The following is a 17,112-nucleotide window of genomic DNA, read 5'->3' on the forward strand; positions in this document are numbered from 1 at the left end:
TAAAAATAAAAAGTTTTTGTTTATTTTTAATACTATTAAATTAATTAATATTTATTTTTTTAAATATATTTATTTTTTTTCTGGGTTAATTGCTTTTGTATCTAAAAGTTGTTGGATCATAGTTTTTATAGTTTCATCTAAACTGATATAGTCGGTAAAACCTAATGAGTTTAATCTCTTTGGTTCGAGTTTAAAGATATTTGAGTCTTCTGGTATTGGAGATGCATTATATTTGAATTCTGGGAATAGTTTCATTGCGGTCAAAGCCATGTCTTTAAAGTTTATAACACGGTGTACATTTAACATTCTTTTGTTGTTGGCTCCTTCATTTTCTAATGCAAAGATATGAGCATTGGAAACATCTTGAACATTAACAAAAGCTACAGCGACTTGTCTTATTGGTGAGGCATTGAAGAGTTGTTGGATAATGAGGTTAACAGATGTGTTGAGTGTAGTTGAAATACCAGCATTTGGACCAATAAAGAAACCTGGATTGATAACTGAAAGATTAAAATGATTGGTGGTTGGATCTTGATTATTCTTTTCTATAAATTCCCATGCTGCTTTTTCTGCTGCGACTTTGGAGTATGGATATGGTGTTGATTTAGGTGGATTGGCCCAATCGTCATCAGAATATTCAGATTTTATCTCGCCACCGAATGCATTGTACACTGCTAGGCCTGAGCTTGTAATTACGACTTTACCAACTGTTGGATTTTTAGCAGCAGCTTCCAATACTCTTAATGTACCATTTATAGCTGGTAGGATAATATCTCTATCAGCATCCTCTGATGAATAAATGAATGGACTTGCTGTATGAATGACCCCATCTACGCCTTCAAAAAGTTTTCCATAATCTACCTTTTCTAAATCGCCACCATCGAAGAATAGTCTACTATCGTCGCCACTTTGATTAAAATATTTTAATGATTTTAATTTTTCTTCATTTTTTGGATCTCTAACCAATGCCAATACCCTATAACCTTTATTTAAAAGATCTCTAACTATATAATGACCAAGAAAACCTGTTGCGCCTGTAACTGCAATTAATTTTGACATTTTATTGTATTTATTAATAATTGTATTTTATTTTTATTTTTTATAAATTAATTTTATTTAAATATTTTTTTAAAATTTTTTTTATTTATATTTTTTTTTTATTTTTTGAATTTTTATTAAATTTAGGTTATGGAATGTTGGGGGTTCCATGGAACCCTATGATTAATTATGATTTTTGCACTAGGTATAAAAATCTATAAATTGGTTTTGTGATAGTATAAAAAACTATTAGAATCTTATCTATTTTATTTTTATGTATGAAATTATTGTAAATAAATATTATGATGATTTTATAAAAATCAATAATTAATATTATTTCTAAAAATTAAAAAATTAAAAAATTAAAAAAAAATCAAAATTATTTGAAATTTTTTTGGTCAACACTTGTATTTATATATTCAATATTTTTAAAATTTTCAAATTATTTCAAAACAGTGTTTTTATTATTATATAATAAAAACAGGGTTGTTATTATTATGAAATAGTCAAATAGATTAGCTTTATGTTTCTTTAAAAGGTATTGTAGGTATAATCTTTAAAGAGTATTGTTTGGATAATTTATTTTATATGGTTTATTAATATATTTTTTTATTTTTTATTTTATATTTAATATTTATTTTTATTATTACTCAAATTAAAAAATGGATAAATCAATTCACGATGCATTAAAGGTTATTAATGAAAGTATTTTAACAGATGAAGAAAAAAACAAATGCAGAAATTTTTTAAAGAATAATAGAAATGAAGCACCATTTATCGTTGATGCTAATAACAGATCCAAAAACGATGAGACTATTTTATCAGATTTCCTAAGACAAATGACAATTGAAGATAGTCAAAAACAAAAGATGGGTTTTCATGAACCAGAGCCACATTATAGAACAAATAATGGCCAAAGACCAGATTTAAAAAGAGGTTCAAGTATGACAAATGATATATATCAACATCCAGCGCATCAGGAAGAAAAAGGTTAGTTATATATTAAAAGAAAGTAAAAAAATTTATTATTATTATTTTTTGTAATAACATGATATTTTTTATTTTTTATCAGATGGTGAGGTCAATGTTTTCAAAAGTGACAGCGATTTAAATCCTTGGATGACCTTTGAACCAGGGGTAGATTGGTCTGTTTTAAAACATAATTTAAAACTTCATTCTGGTTGGTTAAAAAAGAAAGGTGATACAACAAATCGTCGTGTTAAGGCACCATTTCAGAGCGGTGACTACAGTTTGGTTGATATGATATCAAAATTCAAAACAATTAGAGTATTTTATAGTAGTATTTTTAGCTTTTGGAATTCTGAGCAAAAAATTCAATTGAAATATGGCGATACCCAGGACGATGTTAGAAAAAGAATACAACATGCTTTTAAATTTGAACGTCGTCATTTCTCTCTTTACCATCTCCGCGAAAAGGGCACTAAGAACTATATAAATATGGATTTTGAAGATTTAGATGAAACTAAACAATATGAATTGGTAATCCCATGGGTAATTTATTATTTATATTTTATAATCAATAGATTATTTTTAATTAACCATCATTTATTTTATAGTTAACAAAATTTTCAAAACACAACAAAGAGGAACAAGGATCATCCTCATCCTCATCCTCATCTTCGTCTTCATCATCACTATCATCGTCCACCAACAATACAAATCAAAAAACAAAGCCAACAACACCAACAGAAACAACAAATGATTATTTAGCGAAAAAAGACAGAACCAATACTCAAACAATACCAACAACACCACCAATCACATCAAACCAACCAATTAGCAATGATACCAAAGGGGATATCGATTCATCAAGTAGTGTTCAAATTTAGATAAAAATTTCCAAATATTAATTTTTAGTTATAATTTTAGTTATATATTAAATTATTTTTTTTAAGTTTTTTAATAGTTGTTAAGACTTAAAAAAAATTAAAAAAATTAAAAAATAAACTTAAAAAAATTTGTATTTTTTTTTTAATTTTTAAAAAAAAATTTTTTAATTAATTTTTCAACACAAATTAATATAATAATTTTAAATCAAATAAATAATAAATAAAAAAATAAATAAATAAATATTAAAAATTAAATATTAAATATTAACAAATAAATATATAAAATACAAATATTTATAAATAAATAATGGATGAAAATGACAATAATAAAATTTTATTTTTTAAAGTTTTTAATAATATATATTTAAACAGTCTAATAAGAAATCATCGCAGAATTTATAAAAACCATCAAACAGTGATAATCAGTTTCAGGAAACTTCTACAATTACATACATATAGAACCTATATAGAGAACCTTACATACATTGGTAAAGAAGAGTTACTTGAAGGTGATATTCCACACTCAGTCAAATTTTTAAAGTTTTCTGGTTCTTACAACTATAAAATCAAAAAAGGTTTGCTACCCAGCTCATTAGAAGCTATTTCATTTAGCCAAAACTTTAATCAAACCATCGATCCATATGTTCTACCTGCATCTCTCAAATCCATTTCTTTAAATGGTGATTTTAATTGTGAACTACAACCAAATTCAATTCCACCAAATGTAGAGATTATAAAAATTTCAAGAAACTTCAACCAAAAGATTAATCAAGGTGTTATCCCAAGATCTGTAAAGCATCTTGAAATGAGTGACGAATTTAATCAAGAAATCGAATTTGGTTCAATTCCATCCACCGTAGAGTTTTTAGAATTTGGCTCAAAGTTTAATAGCCGATTCATTATTGGCGATTCTCATGATGCAGTTAACAACTTTATAGAATCAAAGCAAAACCAAAACCCATTAAGACAAAAAAGATCATTATTTTTTGGTCATGACTTTAACCAAGAGATAACTCAAGGATCTATTTTGTCACCATTTGAGGTCATAACTATGGGTTTTGATTTTAATCAAGTTATACAGCCAAATACCCTCCCAAGTACTTTAAAGTCTCTTTCACTTGGAGATTCTTATAATAAGCAATTTTTAGAAGGTTCATTGCCACAATCATTGGAGATTTTAACCATTGGAGAATCTTTTAATCAACCAATAATTCCATGTACCATTCCAAAAGGATTAAAAAAACTAAAATTTTCAAAAAAATCATTGTTCAACAATCCAATTCCTAATGGCTTGCCCAATTCACTAACCAGTCTTTCTTTTGGAAACCAATTTCAGCAACCACTTTATAACATCAGCTTACCAGAATCAGTTACCGAGTTAAATCTTGGAAGTAAATATGATTATCCAATCGACCAGGTTCCAAATCATATTAAATTTTTAAAAGTTCACGAGTCTTTTATATTTTCAAATGATTACAACGAACCAATTCCAAAAAACCTTGTTTCAAGAACAAGAAAAAAGATTATCTTTGGTAATAGATTTAATCAAGAATTTGATACATCAATTTTTTTGAAAAGATTCGGAAGAAATTGTATTAAAGAAATGCACTTTGGAGCTGACTATAACAAACCTATAAACCTTAAAGGCCTCGACTCAATGGATGTCTTATCATTTGGTAAATCTTTTAATCAGCCATTATCTCAAGGTCAACTGCCCTCTGGTCTAATAACTCTATCTTTCGAAAAGTATAACCATCCAATTGAGAAAGGGGTAATTCCACTTGGTCTTTCAGATCTTATATTTAAAGATACCTACGAGCACCCTTTAAACAGATACGAAAATTTACCTAGCTATCTTAAAATACTAATTATACACGATACCTTATATTTTGGAGATGCTTTAACCAACATTAATAAATATTCTGCGCCACCATATATCAAAAAAGTTTGTTTAAGCAATATTTATAACGAACCCATCAACCAACATAGTTTCTCTGAAAATATATGTGTTTTAGAGTTAGGCCACGATTATAATCAACCTATAGTAGAGGGTTCAATTTCACCAACCATTCATACATTAACTCTTGGTAAATATTATAATCAGCCATCTCTTCAGTGTCCGGAATCAGTCACTATACTTTCTTTGGGTACAAGTTTTAATCAAATCATCAAACCTGGTTCATTACCATCAATTACATCGCTCTCATTTGGTGATGATTTCAATCAAATTGTGGGTCCAAAAGTTTTACCAAACACTCTCACATCGATCAAATTCGGAAGTAATTTTAATCTGCCTTTAGATAATTTCGTATTTCCATCATCACTAAAAACACTAATATTTGGGAAACAATTTAATCAGCCAATTACAAACTCTTTACCAGCATCTTTAGAATCAGTTGAAATGGGTGAGAGTTTTAATGAACAATTTATCATTGAAAACCTAACCTCTCTTTTAGTTTTAAATTTTGGTCATTCCTTCAACCAACCACTATGCTCTTTGCCACAGTCTTTAAAGATTTTAAAACTTGGGAACTGGTTCAATCAACCCATACTTGCAGGTTCATTACCAAATTTAGAGGAACTTTATATTGGTGAATTCTTTAATCAAGAAATTTTACCAAATGTATTACCAAATTCCATCAAGACTCTTTCTCTTGGCCACCACTTTAATAAAAAAATTTACGAGAAATCACTTCCTCCACACCTCGAGAATCTCGAACTAAGCTTTTGTTTCAATAACGAAATCAATGAAAAAAATCTCCCAAGAAATATAAAAAAAATAACTTTTGGAAACCGTTTCAATCAAAAACTAAAACTTAGAAACTTAGAATCATTAACATCAATAAAATTCGGTCGTAATTTTAATCAAGATATTACCTCTGATTCCATTCCATCAGTCAAGAAGCTAAAGCTCTCTGATAAATTCAATTCCACAATTTCACTCGATATCCTAAAAAATATTGAAGTATTAAAACTAGGAGAACAATTTTCCCAAGATCTTCCTTTTGATAGTTTTAATTCTTTAAAAAAATTAGTAATTGACCATAAAATAATAAAAAATAAAACTGAATAAAGTAAATTTATTTAATTTATTACAATAAAAAACTTCATAAAAAATTTTTGTTTAAATTAATGCCATTATTTTCAAATCTATTTTAAAAATGATAACCCATTTTATTTAATTTTTTATTTTAATTTTTATTAATTAAAATATATTGAAATTTTTAGATTTAAATTTATTATAAAAAAGGTATCTACGAATGCTCTAACATGTTTCGTATAAATACTTTAAAATTTATTTCACTTTTTTTAAATTTAAATTTATATTATGTTATTTCTGCTATATAATATTTGGTTTTTTTTTTACATTACCTTTTCACCAAAAAAATTCTTATTAAATTGATTACCTGTATAAATAATGAAAATGTCTATAAATCTGCCTTATTAAAATATGTAATTAAAGAATAAAAATTAAAAATATAAAAAATAAAATAAAAAATATAAAATAAAAAAAGTTAAGATTTAATATCACAATCACACATAAATAAAAAATCTTGTGTGTTAAAGTTATTATTAACCCTACTTATGCTTTTTAGTAATATTAATCAAAAAAAAAAAAAATTAATTTTTTTTTTTTTTAATTTAATTTTTTTTAATTTTTTTTTTTAAATTTAATTTAAAAAAAATTTAATAAAAAAAAAACATTAAAAGTAAGTAAAGTTAAAACAAATAAAAAATAACAGTTAGTATTAAACAAATAGTAATAAATACTATAAAACAAACTTTATTTTTTTTATTTTTATTTTATTCTTTTTCTTTTTCTTTTTCTTTTTCTTTTTCTTTTTTTTTGTTTTTTTTTTTTTTTTTTTTTTTTCCAAACCAAAAATTTAAAAATCATTCTCTCAAATATTTCCTCAAAACCTTTTTTATCTTTTTTCTCATAATAATATTTTTTTAAACTTAATAAAGTTAAAACTATAGTTCTTTTTCATTCTCTCATTTGGTTTGTTTGTGTGTCACCTGTGGGTGGATAAAAAAATAAATTTTTTTAACCTGTACATATAAAAAAAATATAGATTTTTTTTAATAATAATAATAATAATAAATATTATAACTACCACTATTTCTTTTTTTTTTTATTTCCTTTTTTCATTATTTTTTTTTTTTTTTATTTCAAAAAAATTTTAATTTAAAATTTTTTTTTTTTTTTTTCATTTTTTTTAATTTTTTTTAATTTTATTTAAAAAAATAAATTTTAAAAAAATTTTTTTTTTTTTTTTTTTTTTTCCCTAATACAATTTTTAAAAATAAAAATTTTATTTCATTATTTATATTTGTTTTTGGATTTATATTTATTTTATAGATTTTATAAATTTATTATATATATAGTATTATTTAAATAGAGATCCCAAATAAAAAAAGAATAAAAAAAAAAAAAAAAAAAAAAAAAGGAAAAAAAAAGAATAGTATTATGTCACCTTATGCTGATAGTCAAGACCCAGGAGGATCAGGCACTGTTGTAAATAGTTCCACTGAAAACATTGTAGATAATGTTATCGTTGTTAATGCTTCAAATAATGTAAAGACAAATATTTTGTCACCTTCCTCAAACAATAACAATAGCAACAATAATAGTAGTACAACACCTCCACCACCAGCAACAGCAACCAACGCAGCAGGAGTTATATTTAATAGCAATAATAGTAACGGCAATAATGGCACCATTTTAGTTAATGGTAGTAGCGGTGGTATCAATATTATGAATAATAGTGGCAATAGTATCACAATCAATGGAAGTGGCAGTGGATCCATCCCATCCCCAAGTGGCAATGGTATGAACTCATCAACAAATGGCATTTCTGGTGGTGTCAATTACTCCTTACCATTAGCAGACATAGATCAATATTTAATGGCATTTCCAACTGATTTACCAGAATTGGTTGTCGCAGCCTGTTGGTGGGCAGAATCATTGGGAAAACTAAATATGAACATCCCAAAGGATAACATAAAGAGATTCCGTAAAGAATTACTCACCGGACTTCGTAATAGAATCAATGGTCATTGGTACCCAGATTATCCTGAACGTGGTCAAGGCTACCGTGCTGTTATCTGTGAAGAAACCACTGATAGACTTTTAATGGAAGCTGCCAAAAAATCAGATATTGTTGGCGATTTTAGACAACTCGTTAAGCAAAACACTACAATGTGGATAGATCCAGGAAATGTTACCTATCGTCATGGAAAACATTATGAAAAAGTTTTATATCCTTTTAACTATAATAATTGTATCAATTCTTCCTCCTCACATATTAATAATATATCTACTCCAAACAATAATAATAATAATAATAATAATAATATATATACCAATAATCCAATTTTAAATATTCAAAATAATAGTTTAAATGGTAGTGGTAATAATTATCAACAACCAACATACACACCAAACACCCCAACAAGATTAAATCCAAACGTTGTAAATAGTACTATTCATCATTCACCAACCAACTCAAACAGTATAAACAGTAGAATTTCTTCATCACCATCGTTATCTTCTGCTGCCCCTGTTTTTTCACCATCCTCTTCAATGTATCAACACATTCAACAACAATCATCCCACTCACCTTCAATATCTCCACCTGCCTCCCCAGCAAAAGATATTGGAGTCTTAAATAATACTAATAACAATACAAATGTATATTCTCAAAATTTTTTCTATCCAAATCAATCAAATAACTCATCCAAAATAAAAAATATATATTAAAAAAAAAAAAAAAAAAAAAGTTTAAAAAAAAAAAAAAAAAAAAAAAAGCCTTTTCATTTTTATTATTATTCATATTTAATTTATATTTTATTATCATTTTATAAAATTAATTTTTGTGTGATTTTTAAAAAACTATAGGAGGATCAAAACCAAATATTAAATCATAATTAAAATTTAAATTCAAAAGCTGATTAAAAAATCGAATTATAAAAACTACGCTACCCCCAGTAATCACAAATATTTTATTACCAATACATGTATCTTGTAAAAAAAAGTTTTAAAAATTAATTTTATTTACTAAACAATAGACAATTAGATTTTAAATAGATGAAAACAATATTTTTTTGAAATTTAAAAAATTTAATGATCATTAATATTTTTTATATTTTATTTATTTATTTTTTTTTAAATTTTTTTAATTTTTTTATTTTTTAAAATTTTTTTTTTCCTTTATTTTTTTAAAATTTTTTTATAAGTTATTTCATATAATTTTTAATCGAAAAAATGTTCAAACAACTCTTCACAACTTCATTCAAAACTGCAGCTCCACAAAACTATTTTTTAAAACAATTCTGCACCACAAATAGTATTTTATCAAAATTTTAAATATATATATGAATTAATAAAATTTAATATAAATTAAATAAAACAAAATCATTAATAATAATAATAAATTTTTTCTTTTTTCTTTTTTGTTTTATATTTAGATTCAGCCTATCAATATATTATTGCTGAAAAGAAAGGACGTGTTGGTCTTGTTACATTAAATAGACCAAAAGCTTTAAATGCACTTTCAGATGGTTTAATCAGTGAAGTTAATAATGCAGTTAAAGTCTTCCAAGATGATAAAGATGTTGGTTCAATTATTATTACTGGTAGTGAAAAAGCATTTGCTGCTGGTGCCGATATTAAAGAAATGGAAAAAGTTACTTATTCCGATGCTTACAATAAAGATTTATTAGCTCAATGGCACGATCTCACTAAAACCCGTAAACCAATTATCGCTGCAGTTAATGGTTATGCTTTAGGTGGTGGTTGTGAACTTGCTATGATGTGTGATATGATCATTGCTGGTGAAAAGGCTGTATTTGGACAACCAGAAATTAAATTAGGTACCATTCCAGGTTGTGGTGGTACACAACGTTTAATCAGAGCCATTGGTAAATCAAAAGCTATGGAAATGATTTTAACTGGTAATAATATGAATGCTCATGATGCTGAAAAAGCTGGTTTAGTTTGCAAAGTCGTTCCACCAGAAGAACTTTTATCAGAAGCCACCAAAATTGCTGAAAAAATTGCCTCATACTCTCAATTAACTGGTAACTATATTATTATTATTATATTGTTTATAAATAATTTAATTGTAAAGCAAAATTTCTAATCAATCATTATTATTTTTTTAGTTGCTATGGCCAAAGAAGCTGTAAACTCTTCATATGAATTAACCTTACAAGAAGGTATTAGATTTGAACGTAGACTTTTCCACTCTACTTTTGCTTCAGTAAGTAAAAAGAAATAATTTTAGGTTATATACATATATGTGAATGAATCAATTGGCTTACTAATTCTATTTTTCACTTTTTAAATAGCATGATCAAAAAGAAGGTATGAATGCATTTGTAGAAAAGAGAAACCCAACATGGCACAATAAATAAATGAAATACAATATATCAATAAAATAAAATAAAATAAATATTTAAAGCATAACCAAAATAGATAGATGGATATTTTTAATAATAATATTAAAATTCTAGTTTTTGTGGAAAAAAAAAATTAGAGTGGTAATTTTTAAGTGATTGATGGTGGATAATTAGTGGATATATTATACAGTAATATTATGGTACAATTTCTAAAAACAATTTATAATTAGATTTTATTTTTTTTTTACAATTGGAATTAACTATATAAATTTATTTTACTATTTTAGTATTCTAAAAAGAGTGGGTGTTATTTTTTTTTTTTTTTTTTTTTAATTTCAATTTAGTATATTTTAATATTGTCATTCGTCGAGTTTTAAATTAAATTATATGAAAAAACTTTATCACAAATACCACGGGAACTACTTCATATTATACATAGCAATAAAAAAAATATATTTTTACCCACACAACACACTCACTCAACAAAACCCCCACTCTCACAATTTATATATGTAAATAAGTTTAACTATAATTATTTCCTCGTGCCTATTTATAAAAAAAAAAATTAACACAAAATAATAACCCTATTAAAAAACTATCTTCAAAATAGATGTACAAAAATAAACCTATTTATTTATTCACACACTTATATTAACCAATTTTCACACATACTCAATTTTTCATACACACAAACCCACATAATATCCCCTTTAGTTCACACACACTATTTCAATTATTAAAAACACACATACGAATTTTTGCCTTTATACTTGTATATGGATAAAAAAGAATACAATATTAATATTGAAAAATACAAAAATTAAAAAAAAAAAAAAAAAATATACCAAAATTCATAGTGATATATAGTTTTTTTTTTTTATTTTATTTATTTTTAAATATTATTAATATTATTTTAATGTTCATTTAATAATTTTTTAATTTGTATATTTAGAAAAAAAAAAAAAATAGAAAAAAAAAAAATCAATCAAAATTATGCTATTATGTGTATATTTATCTAAAACTTTATATGAATTGTTATTATTTACAATGCAATAACACCAATGATCGGATTCATGAAAATAATACAATATTATTAAAAATGCTATTAATTAAAAAAGAATTAATATGTGATCGAAATAGACTGAAAAAAAATTATAATTATATTTTTTTATTTAAATATTTTTTTTTTTAATTACAATTATTTTTTTAATTTTTTATCTATTATAATACCATATTGATTTATAAATATTTAATAATACAATATAAAATATTTATAGAATATGTAATATGTTTTAATTTTTAAATTTATTTATTATTCAAATTTATTCAAAAAAAAAATTACAATAATAATAACAAATATTAAAAAATAAAAAATAAAAAATAAAAAAAGATTAACTAATCAAATAAAAATAAAAATAAAAATATAAATATACATAACTACAATTTAATTTAAAGTAAGTATTTTAATTAAATATATTAGCAAAAAAAATTTACTTATTCCTTTTTTATATTTATTAATTTCGCAAGTATGATAAAAAATAAAATTAAAAATAATATTTTTTTTAAAATATTATTTTTATATTTTTTAGTAAATATTTTTATAAAATATGAAAATGGGGTAGATGGTAAAATGGTTTTTGGTAATGCAGTGTCATTTGAAAATATTTTGTCACCCGATATTGGCAAGAATGCAACACTTGCTTGGGGCGAAAAGACATTAACCCTTGTAAATTCCCATGGCGACGAAAAGATACCAATTGTTTTAGGTTCTAATATACCTCTAGGCAGAGATATGTCAAACGATGAAGATTTTCTTAGTATTTATAAAAATCATAGCTATGCTAAAATGTTGGCACATTTTAATTGCAAAAAGAGTGAACAAACATGTATTCAGCTTAAATCACAAAACCCAATGTTTAGTATTTGCTTAATAGTTGCATCAGTCGATGGCTTTGATCATGTATCTATCAATTCATCACTTACGAGATGGAGAACCAACATGACCACATGGAAAACAGACTGGGTTGGAAAGTTTTCAAACTCTCAACCAACCACCGGTAGAATCTTGGCAAAGAACGATTCAAATTCAATTTCATTGGGATGTTTTGAAGAAAGCAGTAGAAACAATTTAAACTATATCATAATGCATCCAACTAGACCTTTAGATACCATTCAAATTTGTTACAAATCATACAGCGAAATTTCAGAATATGTTTTGTATTCATTGGTAGAATGTGCCGATACAGAAACCTCATCATTTGCCATATCTGGTTACATATTTTATGATAAATATTACAGTAGCTCTAGAACAAACAATTTACCAGCAGATAATACCGAAGTATATATTAAACCAGTTAATGGTCACTCCTTGATCTACAATTTAGAAGGTAAAATAGTATCCTCAACCAAAACTAATGCAAATGGTTTCTATTATTTCGACAATATCCCAAGTGGTGACTATCAAGTTTTTTTAAAACTACCGGATGGTACAAAATACAGTCCAGTATCAGATGAAGCTCAAGAAGATCCATATACAAATAAGGCAGATAGTGAAGGTATAATTACAACATTTATTTTCTTGAATGCATCAGGCGTAGTTCCAGTCAGTAAAACTCTCCCAGATGATATGCATTTAACATCAGCCTATGTTATCCGTGAAATGAACATTGGTATCCTTCCACCCAACATCACCTTAACAGGTAAAATATTTATTGACTACAATGCTAATGGACAAATGGATACCACTCCATCAAATACATCTGCTATTGACGTTCCATTCCCATATATTACTGTGATTCTTAAAGATGGCGATAGAGTTGTTGCAACAATCAAAACCGATGCTGACGGTAATATTAACTTTGCAAATGTTCCATTAATTCCAACAGGATATATGGTATATGTAGAAACTCCAAATGGCTTTGTAATGACCAACTACCCATTCCCACCAGCCCCACCAGCCGGTGCCCCAATTGATTTAATTATATCCCAAGATGAACCATTGTTAATAGGTTTAATTTCGAACCCACTTTATTGTCAAGATGCTCCACAACTTGCAATTATTTGTTATGCTATTCAAAACCATAACGAATCACATTCTGATGACCCAGTATTAATCAGCTTCCCATCGAATGTTACCAAACACCTTTATAATAGCCCAGAGGGTACAGTTACTCATTTAGCAACACATGGTGAAATCGGCTCTGTTTATGGTTTAGGTTATGACAGGAAAACAGGTGATATTTATACAAGTGCATTTATGAAATATTTTTCAGGTTTTGGTCCACGTGGTACAGGTGCAATCTATAAAACTCATACAGTAGGAAGCAAAGCTCGAACTAGTGAATTGTTTTTCGATCTCAATCAAGTAAAGGGTGATCCTCAATATTGCGGCTCCGATCCACATATCTACCCAATGGAAAATTTTGATAATGGTGTAGAATCAGTTGGTAAAATTTCATTTGGTGATCTTGATATATTAAATGGAAGTATCTATACTATTGCTTTAGCCTCAAGAGAGCTATTAAAGATTTCAATCAACAATCCCAGTGTATATACCCTTTCAAATATTTACAATCCTTGTATTGGGTTCCAAGATGATTGGCGTCCATTTGCTTTGGGTGTAAGACATGGTAGTATTATTATTGGTGGTGTTTGTACTATGGAAAGCTCTCCCACAGGAACTCCAGTAGGCTATGTAATGGAGGAAAATGGAAATATCTTATTAAGAATTCCATTCGATTTCCCAAGAGGTTGTAAATCATTCGGTGGTGCTTTTTGCATTCCAGGTGAATACTCTCCATGGTCCAGTATCTATTTCGACTCACAACCATGGATTTCAGATTTAACAATGGACGGTGAAGATATGATTATATCTGTTCGTGATCGTGGTGGTGATTTAGATCGTGATGTAGGTACATACGATATTTTAAGAGCTTGCTACAATGGTGATCAATTAATTTTAGAAAATGGCGGTGTTTGTGGCGGTGTTAATGGTGCACATCTTCTTCCATCCGGCTACTTTGGTACACCTGATGGTATTAATGGCGGAGAATTTTATAATGATAATTTCTTCTTCCCACGTGATAACAATGGTCACGATAATGTTGCCTCTACAGCTGGTGTTGTCATTCCTGGATATACCACATTATTTGGATCATCTTTAGATATAGATTTTGTTGGCCAGGGTACTGTTAAAGTTTGGGATAATTTAAGTGGTAATTTAATGTATGGTATTGGTGTATACATTCAAAATAATGATAATCCAACAAACAATTTTGGTAAAGCAAATGGTTTAGGTGATATGGAAGCAATGTATGTATTTTATTTGCTATATAAAAAAAAAACAAAAAAAACTAATTTTATTTAATAATTTAAATAGGTGCATGCTTGACTTTTAGAAATATATAAAAAAAAATCAATTTTAAAAAACTTAAAAATAAAAAAAACTGAAAAACTTAAAAAAAAATAAAAAAATATTTATCATATAATCATTAAAACAAAGATTATAATAACGACTTTTAATAAAATATAAAGTTATTTGTATTACATTAAGAAAATAAATTTCTTTTTTCTTTATTTATTTGTTATATTTTTTTTTTTTTTTTTTTTTAAACTTTTTTTTTAAACTTTTTTTTTTTCTTTTAAATCCTCAATCCAAAGTCTTTAAATTGAACACATTCTCTTTCCACTTTTAATTGGTTTTTTGGCTTTAATATCAACATCCTCACTTTTACTTGGTGAGTCTTGAATATCAGCAAGTCTATTTTTAATATCTCTTGCCATTGAAATAAAACATTCTTCAACATTAGTTGCATTTTTGGCACTAGTTTCAATAAATGGAATACCCATACTTTCAGCGAATGACTAATAATAATAATAAAAACAATTATAATTAATAAAATAAACTATGGTGCAATAAAGTGATTATATTTATATTCCGATAGTATATGTCCTAAATGAGTATTTATTGAGTTGTTGTGCTAAACTGAAATGCTGAGCTGTCGTTGAATCTGTATCTGTTTTATAACTATATAACTACTTACTTTAGCTTGGTTTGAATCGACAACTTTTTCATTTACAAGATCTGTTTTATTACCAACTAAAAGTTTATTAACATTTTCACATGCATATCTTTCAATTTCACCCATCCATTGTTTGACATTGTTGAATGAATCTTGATCAGTGCAATCGTATACAAGGATAATACCTTGAGCACCACGGTAATATGATGAAGTAATAGTTCTGAAACGTTCTTGACCTGCAGTATCCCAGATTTGTAATTTAATGGTTTTACCATCTAAATTAAGAGTTTTAATTTTAAAATCTACGCCAATAGTCTAATTTTAATAGAAAGAAAAAAAAACATTAGATTCAACTATAGATTTGTTTATAACTGTATATATATGATACCTACTGAAATATGAGTATCCTAAAATAATAAAAAAATAAGAAAAATAAAAGAATGAAGAAAACATTAGTATCAAAAAATAAAAAAAAAGAAAAAGAAAAGAAAATTTTAATTTTAAACATACGGTCCATGAATCATCCTAAAATATTATAAAAAAAGATTAATCGATTGTTAGTATTTAAATTAATTGATATTATTATATTTTTTTATTATTTGATACATACAGCAAAACGTAATAATAAACATGATTTACCAACACCTGAATCACCAATTAAAAGAATTTTAAAGAAAAAATCACTAAATGATTATTAATATTAGTATATGACAAATTATTTTATATGATGAATCGATTGAATTGGGTGATTGATAATATTGTTTTATACATACTGTTCTGGTGCCATAGACATTTTTTATTGTATATATGTATAATGCTCTTAATAAGAGTTTAAATAATAAATAAGTTGAAAAAAAAAAAAAGATTTATATTATAAAAGAGGATAAACGAATGAATGAGAGTGTGTTGAATTTCTTAACTCTTGTTTTTGCTAATTATAGATTTAATATTATATTTGGTTTTCTATTTGGTACTGGTTTCGTCTTGTACTTTTGATTGTATTAATATTAATATTTGTTGCTTTTATTATTATATTATTATTATATTATTATTATTATTATATATTAAAACACAATATTAAATTATAAAGTTTTTATTTGGTTGTGCGAAAAGTGTTTTTTTTTTTTGTTATATATTTGAAAAAAAAAAAAAATAAAAAGGTTTTTTAGCTATCGAAAAATTAAATTTTTGATTTAGGTTATTTTTTGTATTATATAAATATTTTATATGTGTATGTGTAATGATAAAAAAAAAAAAAAAAAATCAAAAAAAAATTTTTTGAAAAAAAAATTAAAAAAAAATAAAAAAAATTTTAAAAAAATTTAAAAAAAAAAAAAGAAAAAAAAAAAAATAAAAAATATAAAACTATTTATATATGTGCATAAATAAAAAAAAACTAATATTTATTTAAGTTTTAATTATAAAATAAAAATATAAATAAAAAACATATATGATATAAATATTATTTAAAAAAAAATTTTCAAAAAAAAATTAATTTTAAATTTTTATTTTTATCTTTTTATATTTATAAATAAAAAAAAATAAAAAGTAAAGAATAAGAAAAAAAGAGATATATTTTTTTTATTTTATTTTATTTTATTTTTTTTAAATTTTTTATAAGGTATAATATTACTAGTTTATTCGTAAACTAAAGATAGACGTTTTGCAAGAGAGTTTAACGGTTTTCCCAGACCACCTATTTTTTTTTGTGATTTTGAGAAAAAAAAAAATGCGATTTGGCAGATATTTATAAATTCGATGAATAACCTAATATAATCTTAAAAATTTTTTAAAAAACT

At 25.3% G+C, this 17,112-nt stretch overlaps 7 protein-coding genes across 7 annotated transcripts; 5 read left to right on the forward strand and 2 right to left on the reverse strand.

The window, feature by feature from the left end:
* Nucleotides 1-28: 28 nt before the first annotated feature.
* On the reverse strand, nucleotides 29-1,059 carry DICPUDRAFT_94241 (uncharacterized protein; the record flags this gene model as incomplete). The annotated part of the gene is made up of 1 exon (XM_003286675.1): nucleotides 29-1,059. The coding sequence occupies one exon, from the start codon at nucleotides 1,057-1,059 to the stop codon at nucleotides 70-72; it is 990 nt and encodes a 329-aa protein (XP_003286723.1). The 3' UTR covers nucleotides 29-69.
* Nucleotides 1,060-1,700: 641 nt separating this feature from the next.
* DICPUDRAFT_77581 (uncharacterized protein) lies at nucleotides 1,701-2,888 on the forward strand (the record flags this gene model as incomplete). Its single annotated transcript, XM_003286651.1, has 3 exons — nucleotides 1,701-2,028; nucleotides 2,111-2,550; nucleotides 2,616-2,888. 3 exons carry the CDS (start codon nucleotides 1,701-1,703, stop codon nucleotides 2,886-2,888), a joined length of 1,041 nt encoding a protein of 346 aa, XP_003286699.1.
* A 307-nt stretch (nucleotides 2,889-3,195) lies between these two features.
* On the forward strand, nucleotides 3,196-5,961 carry DICPUDRAFT_31348 (uncharacterized protein; the record flags this gene model as incomplete). The annotated part of the gene is made up of 4 exons (XM_003286652.1): nucleotides 3,196-3,386; nucleotides 3,501-3,749; nucleotides 3,864-4,305; nucleotides 4,993-5,961. The coding sequence occupies 4 exons, from the start codon at nucleotides 3,196-3,198 to the stop codon at nucleotides 5,959-5,961; spliced, it is 1,851 nt and encodes a 616-aa protein (XP_003286700.1).
* Nucleotides 5,962-6,611: 650 nt separating this feature from the next.
* DICPUDRAFT_91776 (uncharacterized protein) lies at nucleotides 6,612-8,024 on the forward strand (the record flags this gene model as incomplete). The annotated part of the gene is made up of 2 exons (XM_003286653.1): nucleotides 6,612-6,630; nucleotides 7,252-8,024. A coding segment is annotated over exon 2 (663 nt), but the record flags the coding sequence as incomplete, so codon positions are not given.
* Nucleotides 8,025-9,150: 1,126 nt separating this feature from the next.
* DICPUDRAFT_54444 (enoyl-CoA hydratase) lies at nucleotides 9,151-10,307 on the forward strand (the record flags this gene model as incomplete). Its single annotated transcript, XM_003286654.1, has 4 exons — nucleotides 9,151-9,238; nucleotides 9,366-9,971; nucleotides 10,056-10,153; nucleotides 10,242-10,307. Exons 1-4 carry the CDS (start codon nucleotides 9,157-9,159, stop codon nucleotides 10,305-10,307), a joined length of 852 nt encoding a protein of 283 aa, XP_003286702.1. The 5' UTR covers nucleotides 9,151-9,156.
* Nucleotides 10,308-11,391: 1,084 nt separating this feature from the next.
* DICPUDRAFT_97485 (uncharacterized protein) lies at nucleotides 11,392-14,841 on the forward strand (the record flags this gene model as incomplete). The annotated part of the gene is made up of 3 exons (XM_003286655.1): nucleotides 11,392-11,419; nucleotides 11,882-14,603; nucleotides 14,671-14,841. The coding sequence occupies 3 exons, from the start codon at nucleotides 11,392-11,394 to the stop codon at nucleotides 14,687-14,689; spliced, it is 2,769 nt and encodes a 922-aa protein (XP_003286703.1). The 3' UTR covers nucleotides 14,690-14,841.
* On the reverse strand, nucleotides 14,828-16,538 carry DICPUDRAFT_54449 (Rab GTPase). The gene is made up of 6 exons (XM_003286676.1): nucleotides 16,087-16,538; nucleotides 15,924-15,996; nucleotides 15,824-15,838; nucleotides 15,706-15,720; nucleotides 15,335-15,628; nucleotides 14,828-15,155 (listed from the first exon to the last, which is right to left on the reverse strand). The coding sequence occupies exons 1-6, from the start codon at nucleotides 16,104-16,106 to the stop codon at nucleotides 14,955-14,957; spliced, it is 618 nt and encodes a 205-aa protein (XP_003286724.1). The 5' UTR covers nucleotides 16,107-16,538; the 3' UTR covers nucleotides 14,828-14,954.
* Between the last annotated feature and the right edge of the window lie 574 nt (nucleotides 16,539-17,112).

This window comes from Dictyostelium purpureum, assembly GCF_000190715.1.
Source record: "Dictyostelium purpureum unplaced genomic scaffold DICPUscaffold_77, whole genome shotgun sequence".
Taxonomy (NCBI): Eukaryota; Evosea; class Eumycetozoa; order Dictyosteliales; family Dictyosteliaceae; genus Dictyostelium; species Dictyostelium purpureum.